This window comes from Protopterus annectens, chromosome 15.part0 (genome assembly GCF_019279795.1).
Source record: "Protopterus annectens isolate FY-2018-M chromosome 15.part0, PAN1.0, whole genome shotgun sequence".
NCBI classification, from domain to species: domain Eukaryota; kingdom Metazoa; phylum Chordata; order Ceratodontiformes; family Protopteridae; genus Protopterus; species Protopterus annectens.
Genome location: NC_056749.1, coordinates 358,211,511 through 358,228,287, shown reverse-complemented (window position 1 = coordinate 358,228,287; position 16,777 = coordinate 358,211,511). Strand labels below are relative to the sequence as shown.

Genomic DNA, 16,777 nt, shown 5'->3' with positions numbered 1-16,777 from the left:
AAGTAACAAAAAACTGAGGGTAATGCTACTCAATGCCAGAAAGTCTAAACCTCAAAATGCATGCACTCGAGGCACTCCTCAGTATGGAGAAAATCGATACATGTGCAGTAACAGAAACCTGGTTTAAGGCTCCAGAGAGCACCTCAGCACTACCAGGCTACAACTCATACCATACATTTCGGCCACAGAACACAAACCGAAATACAAACGGCGGGGGCGTATCCATATTCAAGGATACCCGCAACTCCAGGTTAGTGGCACAGCACGATGCTTTAGAGATCATCCATGTGCAACTAACAATGGGCAAAACTGCAATTCAAATTGTAGCTTGCTACAGATCACCCACCAAGTCCCAGGACCCCCATTCCGCATTTCTGGAAACACTGGGAAACATAACGGTCCTAGCAAACACCCTAATATTGAATGATTTCTATTACCCAAACATTTGAATCAACGAAAGGAACAGCAACAAAAAATAAAAAGTAAAACACCACAATGAGTACACCTATAAGTGCTCTCACACCACGACAGTAAATATAAGACTTAAGGCAGTGAGATGTACACATAAGATCCAAGTTTATTGGAACAGCGGCTAAAAACAGCGTTGTACATGACAGTAAAACAAACGGAAAAAAACAGAACAAAAAAAGTTAAGCACTTTCACCCAGCAAATCTGGGCTTCTTCAGAACTAATGACATAGTTTATTCCAGGTGTTTTAAGCCTTTTCTGGCACCAAAAATTCAAAACTACAAATTTAAAGTGATAGTTACATCTAAAGAGAATGGTCTGTTGCTGGTACGAATAAATATAGGCATAACAAATTCCTAGACCATAGTTTAGGCAAGATCATAAACAAATGCTTTGCATAAATTAATGTTGTGTTAAGCAACTATAATTACATAATAAAACGTAACACATCATATAATAAATATAAAATAATAAATTATTAGATATAAAATTATGACAGTCTATAAAAATCAATTATAGAGTATAAAATATTCTATGTATATATAACTATGTCATTAGTTCTGAAGAAGCCCAGATTTGCTGGGTGAAAGCGCTTAACTTTTTTTGTTCCGTTTTTTTCCTTTTGTTTTACTGTCATGTACAATGCTGTTTTTAGCCGCTGTTCCAATAAACTGGGATCTTATGTGTACATCTCACTGCCTTAAGTCTTATATTTACTGTCGTGGTGTGAGAGCACTTATAGGTGTACTCGTTGTGGTGTTTTACTTTTTATTACCCAAACATTAACTGGGAGAACTACTCCAGTACTAACTCCCTTGCCCAACTTTTCCTAGAATTTATAAACTCATGCCCTGGTTCAACTGGTCAACACTCCCAGAGGTGACAAAATATTGGACTTGGTCATCACCAACATGGGCGACCGGTGTTCCACACCAGAGGTCAACCCCTCGCTGGTTAGATCTGACCATAAACAAATCACTTTGGATATCCATACCCCCCCCCCCCCGGACAAGAAAACCACTGTGAAAAACTTTTCAAAAGCAAACTTCATGTTACTTAAGACCGAGGTGGAAAGCCCCCATGCTTGAAGGATAACACTGTCCAAGCTGAAAAATCCTTTACTAATGCATTCTATGGGCAGCTACAAGAATGCATGGATTATGCCATCCCAAGCAAAACAAAGATTCACTCCTCCAAGAAAAGGAAACCAGTCTGGTGTACTCTGGTGGACTCCTGACATAAATAAGCTGTACAATAGAAGGAGGAAACTAGTACAGAAAAGAGTAAAATCCCAAGAAGGGAAGACATCCCTGATCAGTATCAGCAAGAAACTACGATCCCTCATAAAATCATCCAAGGCGAGCTTTGAAAGAAAAATTGCCAAGGACTCCAAAGATAACCACAAGGCATTCTTATGTCAAGAATCTAAGTGGCAATACTCAGATCTGCTCAGAGTTAGTGTAGAATGGCACAAAATACACTGAACCGACCGATATCGCCAACATCCTGGCAGACCGGTTCAGCGCAAACATCACCCCCAAAAGGGCCCATAACCATACCGGAAGAATGTACAGTCCCTGAAATCACAGACACTCAGGTTAAAACTGCCCTCTCCAAAGCCAAAAACACAGCATCAATGGGACCGGACTGTGTCCCAGGTTGCGTCCTACATGAGCTCAAAGATGAACTAACCCCTCACCTAAACACACTGTTCAAACTCAGACTCTCCACAGGCTACATACCCATAGAGTGCCGCACAGCAATGGTTATTCCGCTCCACAAAGGTGGAGCCACAACAGACCCCAGGAACTATTGCCCTATAAGCCTGACTAGCTTGGTCTGCAAGGCTATGGAGTGCATTATCATGGAACTCATTAACAAAGTCATTGGGAACCTCCAAACACTGGACCCTACCCAGTTTGGCTTTGTTAAGGGCAGATCATGCCTCCTAAACCTGGTGGACTTCTTTGAGACAGTTACCAAGGCTATAGACGAGGGAAAGGTGGTAAACACAGCCTACCTAGACCTCGCACACCATTCCCCATTCTGGTATTATAGACAAGCTCGCCAGCCGGAAAATAAACCCCTATGTCACAAGATGGGTTGCCAACTGGCTCACGGACAGAACCCACATGGTGAGAGTTGCGGTAGCTAGGTCCTACTCTAAACCGGTTACAAGTGGCATTCCCCAGGGCTCAGTCCTAGGACCTCTCCTGTTATGCATATACTTCTCAGAGGTACAGGCAAGCACAGGAGGACTATGGCTGACCATGTTCACAGACGACTGCAAACTAGGGGCTATAATTGACTCTCCGGCTGACACAGACATCCTCCAAAAGGGTCTCACTGAGACGGATACCTGGTGTCAAAATCATGGCCTCAAGCTAAATGTCAAAAAGTGCATAGTCATCCCCTTTGGAAAAAACAAAGTACCCATAAACTATCACATAGGTGGTAGTCCCCTAAATACGGAAGATGTAATAAGGATTCTGGGGACCCAAGGAGATAGTAATCTCACATTGCCAAAGTGGTTAGAAAATCCTTCTACATGGCCCACCTAATCACAAAAGGGTTCGCATCCAGATCAAAAGAAGTCATTGTGCCCCTCTACTCATCACTCATCAGACCCATCATAGAGTACAACGCCCCATTTGGGATGTACCTTACAAGACACCTGCAACAGCTGGAAAGACCACAGACGTACCTCACCAAGAGGATCACTAGCCTCAAACAGATGCCCTATGCAGCTCGACCGAAGAAACTCCAGTTGTACTCAGTTGCATACCGCCTACTCAGAGGTGATCACTGCCTGACATACAAGGCCATGTCCAACCCAGAATTGATGGACATGCTCCACCTAAAGAAAACCTTACCCCTTGAACCACAAGCTCTAGGGATCTAAACCTCACCACAATAATAAATAGGATGTGCTGGAGGGATAGATTCCTGTTCCAGAGACTTCCCATGCTTTGGAACAAGATCCCAATTTACATTAGGCAGAGCTCCTCGCTAACACTCTTCAAAAAAAAAACCTTGACAAGTGGATGGGAAACAGAAAGTTTACCTCTGGGATCACTTCAGTAGCTCTGTTGGACAGAGGCATAGGGAACTAATCTAAGGGGGCAGCGAAAGCCAACACATTCTGGCTAGGCTTATAAATGCCTTCGGGCAGATAGCCTAGTACCAACCTATGTTGATCTGATAATTGTTCTGTCTTAGGTTTGAGTCATGACAGAAGATGAGCTGTACTAGCCAATTAACAGACTGACAGATAAATGCAGGCATAAAATGAGCACTTTTGTTCTTTATTCATACACCGAGAACTTTATCAGATAAATGTAATGCAACACATATCCGGTTTAAAAATGGAGCCCAACAGATCACATGATAAAAACGGCCAATTCCTTTTCCCCAGCTTTTAAAGTGACATGTCAATACAAATGAAAGTAACTAATCAAACTAATGAATCTAAAACAAATTTGTAGTTTTGGGATTTTCATTAATTTTATGGATATCATTTTGACTTTAGATGCATGCGATGGTCAAATTGAGAGTAAGATCTACAGGAAGAAAACCTTTGTGAACAACTATTTACATAGACAGTCAGCATCCACATCACATGAAGAAGGGACAATTCATTCAGCACAGCAGATTAATGAGCAATGATAAATTTTTTGAGGAAGAAACGGAAACAGAAATCATTTTTTCATAGCCAAGGGATACAATTATGATTGGCTATCCACCGTCCACGGTGAAACTCATTTGTAACGGACTGGGAAAGTTAAACCAGTCCTTGGAAAGGGCAAGAACAGTTGTTTGTTGGTCATTGAGGGGAGACACTCCCCACAGACTAGTCCTCCGTTTGGCTGTAGAGGTGCCTTTCCACTCCCCATCACCATTGACATGACTATCATCAGACATATCCTCCAGAATAACTGGAAAATAATTTTAAGCAATGGGGATTTTGCAAGAATTTTAGGAGAACACCTGATTTTCATCTACAAAAGGGTGAATTCTATCAGGTCTATTTTACCAAAACAGAATGGACCGAAAAGTATCGAAGAGGGTACCTTTTGCGAATTTCAAATGCGGCAGATGGAAGCAATATTGCTTTATCTAGAATACGATGAGTATTTTCACTAGTCATTTAAATATGAATATTTTTGCATGGATCAAAGGGGATTGTTTACTTAGCTCTCACTGTGTTTCATGTGCCTGCTTTTATGTTGGAAAGGCTATTGGAAAGCTGGTTTCAAAGAATTTATGAACATATATTACTAATAAGAAAAGGAGACACTCATAATACTAGCAAGACATGCTTTTCAGTATGAGAAATTCCAGTTCTTTGTGCTAGATTCTGTTGACATGAGTGACTTCTCTGGCAACTATAATGTGCTTTTAGAATGCCAAGAGTCAGAATGGCAAATCAGACTGAATTTAGATAAATATCCTGGTTTAAATGAAACTGTCAACATAAAATGCTTTTTCTAGCACAATCAATGTAAATGTGATTGTGGAAAATTACAAATTTATGTTTTACATTGATTTGTATTGACATGTCACTTTAAAAGCTGGGGAAAAGGGGATTGGATGTTTTTGTCATTTGATCTATCGGGCACCATTATTAAACCTGATATGTGTTGCATTACATTTATCTGAGTTCTTGGTGTATGAATAAAGAATGAAAGCACTCATTTTAAGAACAGGTCGTGGTGACACCCTATGTTTGCTGAATAAATACATGCATACCTAAATAAGAAATACAGCCTCAATCTGCACTTATTATACTGTATTATATTAATTCATTCATTTGTTGTTTTATTGTGAGGAAAACATCTCACATTGAAGGCAGGGTATGCTGTTTGTTTATAAGGAAACAACAAAGCATTAAGAAATATTTAAATTATTATAAGTTACATAGAGGAATGTATTCCAAAAATTATCATAAATAAAATATCATTAGTCACTGAAATGCATGGATCACAAAAGTCTAACTAAATTGATACATTTAAATATAACAAAAATCAGTGACCACATCAGGAAGAAAGAGCCTTGTGCCTTACTTGTGTGAAATAGTGATTTTCTTTAATCTAGTAATATACAAGCTAAAAATGACTTGCTAGAAAGATAAAAGGCACCAAGTACTGACATGTTAAATGACATTTTTTTAATGAGGGATGTAGACCTATCTGTGGCCTAGAAGGCTCATTCTCATTTAGCAGACCTGGTGTCAGAGTATGTTGCTGGAGGTAGAAATGAACTTCATTTCTCTGTCATGCTTATCCATGGCGAGGGAATGGGATTTGTGGCTAAAGTACAATCCATGCTGAAAACTGGTATCTGTAGCCCTGTTGACACTCTGCGAAAAACACTGGAAGATTAATTGAAGATAACAGATATACAAGTATCTGTTCACTACAGGCATGGGGTGGGATTGTGGGCTGCATTAAAAAAATTCAGCCTTGTGCATCCATTGGCCAAACTTGTATTATCAGCTGGAACAAGAGCCAGACAGTGGAAAATGAGTCAATTGATCCAGGAAGGGCCATGATAGTTCAGGCAAGGAGGGCCAAGTAATATAAATAAATAATAATAATACATTCTCAAATGCTTGAGTCATCAGCAAACATATTATCAACTAACCTCTTTCCCTGCTGGATTACTATACAAACATGCCATAACAAAACTCAGCTAGCATGACAATGAGCGTAAACAAAAAGTACAGTTGTGTAAGTTGAATTTTCCATAATGGTAATGTTCAAATGATCATTGAGGCAGTAGCCTTTGCTATGTAGGTTATACACTACCAAGGGTAGACCATCCGGCCAGCTTCCAAAGCATCAGGGTATCTCCCACATGCCCAAACTGTCAAGCAGCTCAATCTGAGCTTACTAAAAGACAAGTTTGAGTGAGAAGCCCTTCAACAGCTTTCCTGCCAGCAGAGAGAGGGAGGCATAGCCATGACAAGACAATGCTAGGAAAAACAAAAAAATAAATGTCCACACCCTGGCATTAAAAAACACACCAAAAAACGAGTGAGAGGGATGGCTACTGCAGCAGTGATCATTCAAACATCTACTGATTTGGTAAGTTCATCTTAAACGACTGTACTATGTTCATCATACTGATCACTTCTGTAGTAGCCTTAGCTATACGGTTAGAATACCCCGGCAAACTACATGTGGGAGGTGTAAGTAGAAGAGGCCAGCAGACCCTGGAAAATGGTCCTGGCAAAGCTAGATTCCAACCTTGAGAAAGAATAAAGGTTATAGTGCTTTGTAAAAGTATGTTCAGAGGACCAAGTATCAGCTTCCAGCATACTTCTAGAATCTGACCCTTGCAAAAAAGCAATAGATGAAGTGAAGGCCTTGGTAGAGTGGGCCTTGACCCTGCTTGGATTTGTTATGGTGATTTTAACAAAAGATAGCCTTAGACAACCATTTGGAAATATTATGAAAACAGGTTTTGTCATTGTTGCCTAATATAAACCCTTTCACACTCCAAAATTTAGAAAAAACATCATTTGGCACAAAAAAGAATTTATTAGAAACTAGGAACAATGTGTAAAAAAAATGAACTAGAGCCTTTGGATATGACTTTAAGTTTCAAAAGTTTTGAACACAGTAAAGCACTTAAATAGTTAATCAATTACAGCATTACTAAATAGAACAATAGAATGTACCAGAAAGCGTATGAATTTAAATGAAAATATAAAGCAAAAATAATTCTGTTGAAACTAATGAGTTAATAGAATAACAATAATTATAACAATAATAATAAAAATCATAATAATAAACAGTACTAAGCCAGTTGAATACAAAAATACACATACCCTAACTTCCACGAAATGAGGTTCTAAGGTGCTTCCAATTTCATACGTATATCAGTATTTAGGTCCTTTTGTTGCAAAGTGTCATAACTGAAAATAAACCAAGCCTCCTTCTGTAATATATCAGAAGGATCTAAATATAAATCAGAACATGTCAACACATACATTATAAAGAACCTCAATAAATCTGAATCACTATTATGATAGGGCTTGTAGGAGAATTGATTTTGACATCACAAATGTGTTCGCGTATCCTCATCCTTAGTTGAAGTATGTTCTTACCAATGTAAAACTTATTACAGGGGCAAAATAACCCATTTTTGAGAACAATTCAATACTCCTGGAACCTTCTAATAAACTTGCTTTTTTGTGCTAAATGTTTTTCCAAACCATTTGGAAATGGTCTGCTTTGACACAGGTTGTTCCTTCTTCTTACCATTACAAGAAATAAGCAAAGAAGATTGCACAGAGGACCAGGACAAGTCCAAATAATAAAAACAGATGTCTACAAAAGGCTGAGTGGCTTTATTAAGAATTGGTGAGCGCTTTTGCGGAAACTCCACTTATTCAGACCAGTCACCTGATTTGCTCTTAGAACCACATCCAATAAAAAAAACTATTTAAATGTTTGACTGTTATGCTGTTTTTTATTTATGGTCTGAAGAAGTGGAGTTTTCACAAAAGCGCTCACCAATTTTTTAATAAAGCCACTTAGCCTAACGTGGACATTACAAGAAATAAACAATTAACCTGAAGATCTGAAAGATTTAGCTATGTCAAGATAGTACCAGAGTTGTCTGTGGACATTTGAGATATGAAGTATTCTTCCTTCCTCATTTTTATGTTCAGGAAAGAAAACTGGGAGATAGTTTGGCTTAAAGTAAACTCGGATACTACTTTAGGCATAGAAAAAAGATTGGTTCTCAAATAAATCCTGTCACTATGTAAAATGATACAGGGTTGACTCACCATAAGAGCTTGCAACTCCGATATCCTTCTCTCAGAGGTCAGAGCAATCAGTAAAACTATTTTCCATGTTAAAAAAACCCTCAAGACAGCCAGATGGAGGAAGTGTTAGTTCCTCTAACATCAAATTTTGATCTCGAGGAGAAGCAATCGGTTTTCTTGGAGTCATCATTTGTACAACCCCTTTCAAGAACATTTTGACATGAGACCGTATTGTAAATGGAGGATCCATGGGCAGACATGCCAAAATGGTTAATAAATGAACCTTGATAGAGGAATAAGAAAGGTCATAGGATAGTTACTTGCATAAATATTGTAAAACCAGCAAACTAGCCCTGAATGGGTGCTGGTTATGTTGTTGGCATGAACTAGAAAAACATTTCCATTTGTTATTATACAATTTTCTAGTAACAGGCCTTATTTCTTCAATTACTACCTGTTTATTATCCTCAATAAACAGCTCCCTAAAAGAGTAATTGATGTCAAAGGTCTGGTCTTGTGGGATTAGATCCATTCTGTGAGGAAGATTAGGGTAATTTTCCCAGGCCATTTTCAAAAGAAAGAAGAACCACAGTTGCCTGGGCCAGAATGGAGTTACCAAAATGATCCTGGGGGAGTCCCTCTGAAATCTTCAAATGTGCCCTAGGTATTAGTGGAAAGGGTAGAAAACCATACAGGAACATTCCTGTCCAACAAAAAGGAAAAAAAAAAAAGGTATCTGTCTTCCAGGCCTTCTTGCATGAAGTCCTGGAACAGAATCTTGTCAGCTGATTGATCAGAGAGGAGGCAAACAGGTCTACTTGAAGAACTCTCCACAGATGGACCAAATCTTGGAAGACACCCTGATGTTTCCATTTATGAGGGTGTGCCCTGGTCCTGCAGATCTTGTCTGCCACACAGTCTTACTATGACGGAATTTATTTATTTTATTTTATTTATTTTACATTTGTTAACCGGGCTAGTCCAACTGGATATATGTCCATTTTCAGTGGAGGCCCGAGGAGAAAAGCTCCGCTATCTACTACATGATAATTAACAGTATATTGTCAAATACATACAAAAATTCAACCCACGAGAGACAGTATAATACACAATATAAGAATAGGCATGGAGAAAAAGTACACAGTGTAAAGGATATGCAAGTATGCACAATACTTAGGACATTTGAATGACAATAAGAGGAAGGTTAAAGGGATAATGCTTTTATTTGAGTAATAGAATGGATAGAGTAATATAGATTATAATAGGATGTTACAAGTAGGCAATATAAAGTAGATTAGGGTAAAGTTGCTAGATAAGTGAGGGCTTATCTTAGTAGTATAGGAAATACTAAAAGCATAAAGCTGGAAGAAAGAAAGATGTGTGCATGGGAGATGGCGAACAGGATGATCAGCTTGGGTAGTCACAGGAGCATAGCCAGTGCTTGGCTAGGTAGTGTTTTAGTTTAGTTTTAAATATTGAGACTGAGGTTTGGGATGTCAGGTTGGGAGGAAGTAGGTTCCATATTTTACCAACTGAGTTGGAAAACATAGATTCTCCTGCAGTATTCCTAGATTGAGAGGTTTGAATCAGTATTTTGCTAGATGAGCGAAGGTTTTTTAGGTTGTTATAGGGCTTGATAAGGGTGGAGAGCATAGGAGTATTGCCAGGGTGGTGAAGGGCTTTCTGGGCTATAGAGAGCTGATAGTATTGAATTAGGTGTGGTAGCTCTAGCCATCCTAGGTGGCGGAGGTTTTTGCAGTGATGTGTTTTATATGGGGAGGATGTGGCAAATCTGGCAATGTTATTATAGGCTGATGTAAGTTTATTGATGTTATATTTGGATAGGTTTGTGTATATAGGGGAAGCATAAAGTAGTGTAGAGATGAGATGCGTTCTGGCTATGGTAGTTCTTGCTTCTGTAGTAAGGAAGGATTTGATTCTATAAAGTGAACCTAGTTTTCTATTAGTTGTTTTTATGGTTGAGTTGATATGAAAGTCAAATTTGAGTTGGTTGTCAATAGTTATGCCTAGGAGTTTGGTTGTTTGGTCTGGGGAGATAAGGGTGCCATTGTTAGATGTAAGAGAGAAGTTAATAGGGGGGGATTGGTGTGTAGGTTGGAAGAGAAGCAGTTTAGTTTTCTTAGGGTTTAGAAGTAAGCAGTGATTAGAGAACCATTGTTCTATGGTAGTAAAAGTTTTTTGGGTAAGGTAGTGTAAGTCATTTTGGTTGGAGGCAGAACAAATGATGGTAGTATCGTCAGCGTATTGAATACAAGTAGATAGTGGGGTGACATGGTGTAGGTTGTTGATAAAGATGGAAAATAGAAGGGGACCTAGGATGGAGCCCTGAGGAACACCTAGGGAGGTTGGTAGGAGCTCTGAAAGATTGTTGTTCCATAGCACTGCTTGTTTCCTATTTTGAAGGTAGGAAGTAAACCAGTTAAGTGCAATACAATCGAGAGAAAGGGATTTTAGGCGATGCAGGAGTAGTTGGTGGTTCACCATGTCAAAAGCCTTAGATAGGTCTACAAAGAAGGCTGATGAAAGAAGATTGTTGTTTCGGTTGTAATTAATGGAATCGATAAAGGATAGTAAGGCTGTGGTGGTACTATGGTAGGGACGAAATCCATGTTGGCAGTTTGCTAGGAGATTATTTTGAAGGAGGTGATTGAGTAGTTGTTTATGGATGCATTTCTCCATTATTTTTGCAATGGGAGATAGAAGCGCAATTGGGCGGTAGTTTGAGTATTCAAAGGAATCCCCACCTTTGAAGAGTGGGATGATGTGGGAGATTTTCCAGAGTGAAGGTATGGTACTTTCTTTTATGGTTCTGTTAATTAGTATAGAGATTGGGTAGGCAACTGCTTTAGCTCCTAGCTGGAGATATTCTGCTGGGATTTTGTCGGCTGAGGGAGTGGAAGGTTTAAGTTTTTGAAGTAGGTATAGAATATAGAATGTAGGATACCTTTAGATAGAGACTGCGCTGTGAAGCTATATTGCAAGCTAACATGGTTAGTCTGCAAAGGGTATATGATCTGGTCCGCCCTTGCTTGTTGATGTACCATACGACTATGGTATTATCTGTAACCAAAGATGGTTCAAACAGTTGATTGCCTTGATCAGGACAAACATTTCCATAATATTTATGTGCTTATGTCTGTCCTTAGTGTCCCACCCATGCACTTTTATCCCTCCTGAAATTGGTCCCCAACCAAATCCAAAGTCCTTGGAGCAGGGAGAGAAAAGGAAAGACCTGGATTTAAGGATATCTGTTGTCTCCTCCAATAGATTTCTCTTCTGAAAAAAAAACAGTACTGGGATTTGAAAAGATAAGTGCACTGATGCTGGGGCCAAACAGATTTAAGATACCACTGTATCTTTCTCATGTGGAGTCTTACCAAGTGTATCAGTGAGAATCATGGATGCCACGAGATCCAAACGCCTATGGTATTCCCTTACAGTGAACAAATTTTGAATGAAAAACGTAGAAAAGATCTAAACAAACATCTATGTTTTTCCTGTGAAGAAATGCTCTTTGAACTGAGGTGTCTAGTTGACATCCCAGGAACATAACCTTGTGTTGAGGGAGTCCTCAAAGTCTTGTAAGTATTCTCTTGGAATCCCAGCTTGTGTAAGAGATCTCTCACCCAAGAGATATATTCCTGACATCTTGAAAAAGACTCTGCAAAGATAAGCAAGTCATCTAAATATGGAAAAATGTGAATGCCTTGTAGCCTACAATGAACTATTAATGGAACTAGACACTTTGTGAACACTCTTGGTGCAGTGGATAGTCCAATAGTTAAAGTAGAATTGATCACGTGAACCAGAGATGCACATCTTTAAGAAACATCTGAATTCTGGATGAATAAGAATTGATGATAAGCATCTTTTAAATCTTGTATTAGTAGGCAACTTGAAAGAAAGAAATAAAAGAAGAAGAGGAGGTAACAGATTGTGAAGTGGCATTATTTTGAAGTTAGGCACTATCACAAGTAAGTTTATGAAGAAAGATCCAAAACTTGTTTCCAAGCATTTTCTTTTTTTTGTCAATAGGGACATCCTTGAATAAAAACTCTTCTCCACCTGGCAAGGAGGAACTATTTCTATCACTCCTTGGGACAGCATGTGATGAAGAATGGGGAGAATCAAGACAGTCTGATCTGTAAGACGATGACCCCCTGGAAAGGAGGAATTTCCTCCCACTGCCATGTCTAACATTGATGAATGATTTTCAGAAACCATTTGTCTAAAACAATCTTATCAAAGAGAAAAATGGAGATTCAGACTTTCTGGAGAAAAAAAGTGGCCAGGATGGGAGGTGTTCACAAGATTTCTTGAATAGTTATTCAGACTTATTGGACTGTCCTTTGTTTTGGGAGGTTCGTGACTTTTTTGGAAACCTCTTGCCATTTCATCTTTAATGTCTGCATACCTGAATTCTGCTAAGAATGTTTGTTCTGCTTTTTTTTGTCAAAATTTGATGAGATAAAAAAAATCCCTTGGACATTTGGAAAAGGAGAGCTGAAAAATTTTACAGATCCCTTGGATCAGGTTGACCCTTTCATCACACCTGTAAAGCAGAGCGGGCAAACACTAAATCTCTCTCCAAGACGGAACTTAAAATCTGATTTTTAACATCACATGGGAGGTTCTGAGACTGCAGCCATGCAGACCTCTTTGAAACAGTACCAGTGGCCATAGCCCTGGAAGAAGTATCAGAAGAGTCCTGCACAAACTGCAAACAATGAGTAGTGATCTCTGCAATAGAATAAACTAATTTATTTAAAGCAGGTTTTTGCTCACAAGAAGAAACTGCAAATAAAACATTCCTCATGCCTTCAAAATTTTTTCAGAACAAATTTTAACACATGGGCCTGACAACTCAAAATAATGAAAATCAATGTTGCAGAAATATACACTTTTTCCCTTACTTAGCAAAGATCTTCCCATTCGTAATACAAACAGTAGGAATACAATTAAGTGCTTAGCAGCAGTGGGGTCAACTAAAGTTATATATTGTTGGTATGGTCTGGAATAGTGTTTAGAAATTTAAAAGACTGAGAACCTTTATACATCTTATCTGCTTTTTTAGGGGCAGCTGGCTGACTAAAATGAAAATTGCAGGCAGTAACACTCACATCCTCTAAAGCAGACAGAAGCAGAGGAGTAGATGTGGGTTTTGGAAAATCCTTCTGTAACAACTCATAGTATTTTATGAGGGACTGAAAATTTTCAGTGTTGTCCCATTGAAAACACTGGCACATCCTAGTAAGAGTCTCACAAAAGTGAAACCCCCCACAGGGAGAATCAAACACTGAACTGTCCTCTGTGTCTTAATCAGAAATCTGAGGAAAAAAATGTATCAGTCCCTGCAACTTCCTGTTTATAGGTTCATAGGTTCATAGAAAAATCTTGAATCTCTTCAGGAAAACAAGAGCCCTTCCTTATTTTACCAGAAGCTACTTTACAAGAAGGATCCATAGCCTGAATTAAACACTGAGCCAGACTATGTAACTACTGCTATCTAAAGAAATTTGAGGAGTAGATACATGTTTAGTTTTCTTTCTCTTTTGACAGGAAAAATGGACTAACTGTGTTTGTAATGGCAGCAGCTGCTTCTCCAGGGACTGGCACAGCATTCTGACACAACAGGGAAACCTTTATTCCTTCACCAACGACGGACAAGACTGACTCTTCCTTGCCCACTAACAGGACCCCAACAGCCACAGAGTACATGGCAAACCCTTGGTCCATAGTGGCTGTAGTGCTACACCAGAGGGATCTGGGATAAAAGATGTGTGTTCTGAGGTATAATAAAAGGCCAAAGCAGGGTCACACAGCTGCAGCAGAGGCAAATTGCTAGCCTGCTGTGATCGCAAAGGCTGTTTGCTTAACGTTCTTTTTGTGGTGGAAGAAGGTAGCCTGTTCTATTGGTCAAACCGAAAAAGGTTGCCTCTTTCCCAGGGAAGACTAGCAGTAACTGCCTGTAAACACTACCAGTCCACAAAAGTTACTTTTTTGACAGAAAAAAAACAGTAAAAAGCACTTTAAACACTATGCTAACCCCACAAAAGAAAAAGAAACAATTTATCCACAGAAAAAAAGGATTTCAGTTACGTTACACTTCTTTTAAACTGAAAGCAAAAAAGAGTGCTCTGTTTTCAACTACATTACAGTGTTGAGACACTGTTAAAACAATACTCTTAGCTTTAAAATAAATTTCTTTAAGAGAAAAGTAATAACACATCAACAAAATTAAGAAAATGGAAGTTTTTCCCCAAAAGGACTTATCAGCCTAGCAAAGGAAACTACAAGCTGATGGTTGGTCCTCAATGAAGTGTTATCTTTGGCAACAGTAAAGCTCTGAAGGGCTTCGCACCCAAACTTGCCTTTTAATCAGCTCAGTTGGAGATGTCTGACGGTTTGGGTATGTGGAAGGTGCCCTGAATCTTTGGAAGCTGGCCAGCTGTTATGTCCTTGCCAGGATATAACCCATGAAGCTAAGGCTACTGCAGCAGTGAACAATATGATGAACATCCATATTTATTGTTGAAGAGGGATTTACCCCAACTGCAAAAATCCCAAACTCCTCCACCCAACTTTTTATACCTTTAATATTACCCCAGCACAAAGTGTTTAATTCACAACTTCATCTGGATGATGACTTACAGAAATTATAGAATTGCTCATTCAACATATCATAAATACACAGTAAATTAATTTTAGTAGTTACCTGAGATGGCTCGTAGCCTGGTCCACATTCTTTACATGACACACATTTCCCATGCCAATCCAGGTATTCATTCTCTTGGCATTTCAGTGTACTTGCAGGTGAAATAAACTAAATATGCAAAATTACAGACACGGTTACATATGCAGTAGTTTGCTGGTTGACTAATTCCTAGTGGTTTTAAGTTACTTAATTCATAACTATTCAGAAATATTATTTGCTAGGTTGCAATAAAGGAAGCATATTGCTCAAAACAAATTTCAATTTTTAAATATTTCCAGACAGTTTCTATAGATCAGGCTCTTTCACATTCATTTACCTGAAACTTTTTTGATGGTAGAAATATAGTCAGAGCAGTAACAGTGACATTGCTGCAATGTATTATCAGATAAACATATAAGAAGAGAAAACATTTATTTTGGTTTTAATATTTCAGCTAAGAGTGACCTAAATATTTTTTGCTTATTGCTTTACAGAAAAGGTATCGTCAAAGAAGGAGCTACAAAACAGGCAGAAATATTTAAGAAAGAAATGCAGACTATTTCTGAGTGGTAAAACAAAATAATACATTGAATCAGGGATGGGAAAATTATTTCTCTTGAAAGAGATTAAATATTTCTCTGAATTAGCATTTAAAAAAAACTGAGTATAACTCCAGTTTTATGGGATCAAGTGAATCTGTGACCCCACTGACGTCAAGAACAGTAAAAGGTGCGCAACTTTCATAAAGTGACATCTGAATACACTTCTTGGGTAGGTCCTGGCTAAAATATACAAATACAGCTCAATAATGACAAAAAAAATGAAGAACATTGTAACCTATGTTACATTACAGGGTTCTGAGTACTCAGTTTGCTAACGCACTAATTTAAAGTACATGTTGACAACTTAAAATACATTCACGCATCATATGTATCATAGACGACATTTAGGCACATGTTTGTATGGGCAACAGCAAATAATGATAAATGCACAGAATACAGTCATTTAGAAGTGTACTTACTATTCAATTTGTATTCATATATTGAAAAAAAAAATAAACAAAAGAAGGTATATTCTAGATGCTAAAAGGTTCTTTTTCTACGCCTTTTTAATCAAAGGATTACATACATTTTCACAAGTAAAGAAGCATGTGGTTTTATTAAGTTCCTGTTATCTATCTGTAATTTACGGTATCCAGCACACATGCACCAACTGTCAGCAGATACTGCTTTTTAAGTGTGTTTTCAAACTTTTGGATATCTAATGTTTCAGCTCTGTATCTTTGGTCTCTACCTCGTAGTGTGGTTGGTCTGCGGTTTGTAAAGATGAGATAGTTAGGAATTGTGTTTTTCTACTATGTTTCAAAATGCAGGTGCAATAAAAGTAATTTATGAAGACTGACAGAATTCTGCAGATGGATGTCAGAACAGTATGTTTGCTTTTTTATTGTTGGGAGGGGGAAGTCACAACTCACATATGTTATAAAAAAATAAAATAGCTAAAGTATATCAACACATTGTACCTGTCAGAAACTGGAAGGCAGAAATTTTTTTGGTCAAGAATCCAGTTTGTTGTATGGAGAGAATAGTGATGTGAAATAAATGACTTTGTATTCATGTCATGGAAATGTGAAACATTTACTCAATTTGTGTTCAGAGCAGAGAAGAAAGATCTATTCTACACTCGTCCTAAAGATTCTTCTAAACTATCTTCATCATAGGCTTTTGAACACCGTCAAGGATGTAAGAGATTTGTGTGGTTTTGTCATTTTCCATTTGTGTGTCTGTAGTGGTCAGAACCAAGCAATCAACATCAA

General features: G+C 38.3%; 1 protein-coding gene across 1 annotated transcript in view; it reads right to left on the bottom strand.

Annotated features, from left to right (window-relative positions):
• The window catches only part of EDA2R (ectodysplasin A2 receptor), a 247,288-nt gene that overhangs the window by 178,201 nt on the left and 52,310 nt on the right, over positions 1-16,777 (bottom strand). Inside the window, exon 3 of the mRNA XM_044057108.1 lies at positions 14,983-15,090. Within this exon, the coding sequence (XP_043913043.1) occupies positions 14,983-15,090 (108 nt within the window). The remainder of the gene's footprint in view (positions 1-14,982; positions 15,091-16,777) is intronic.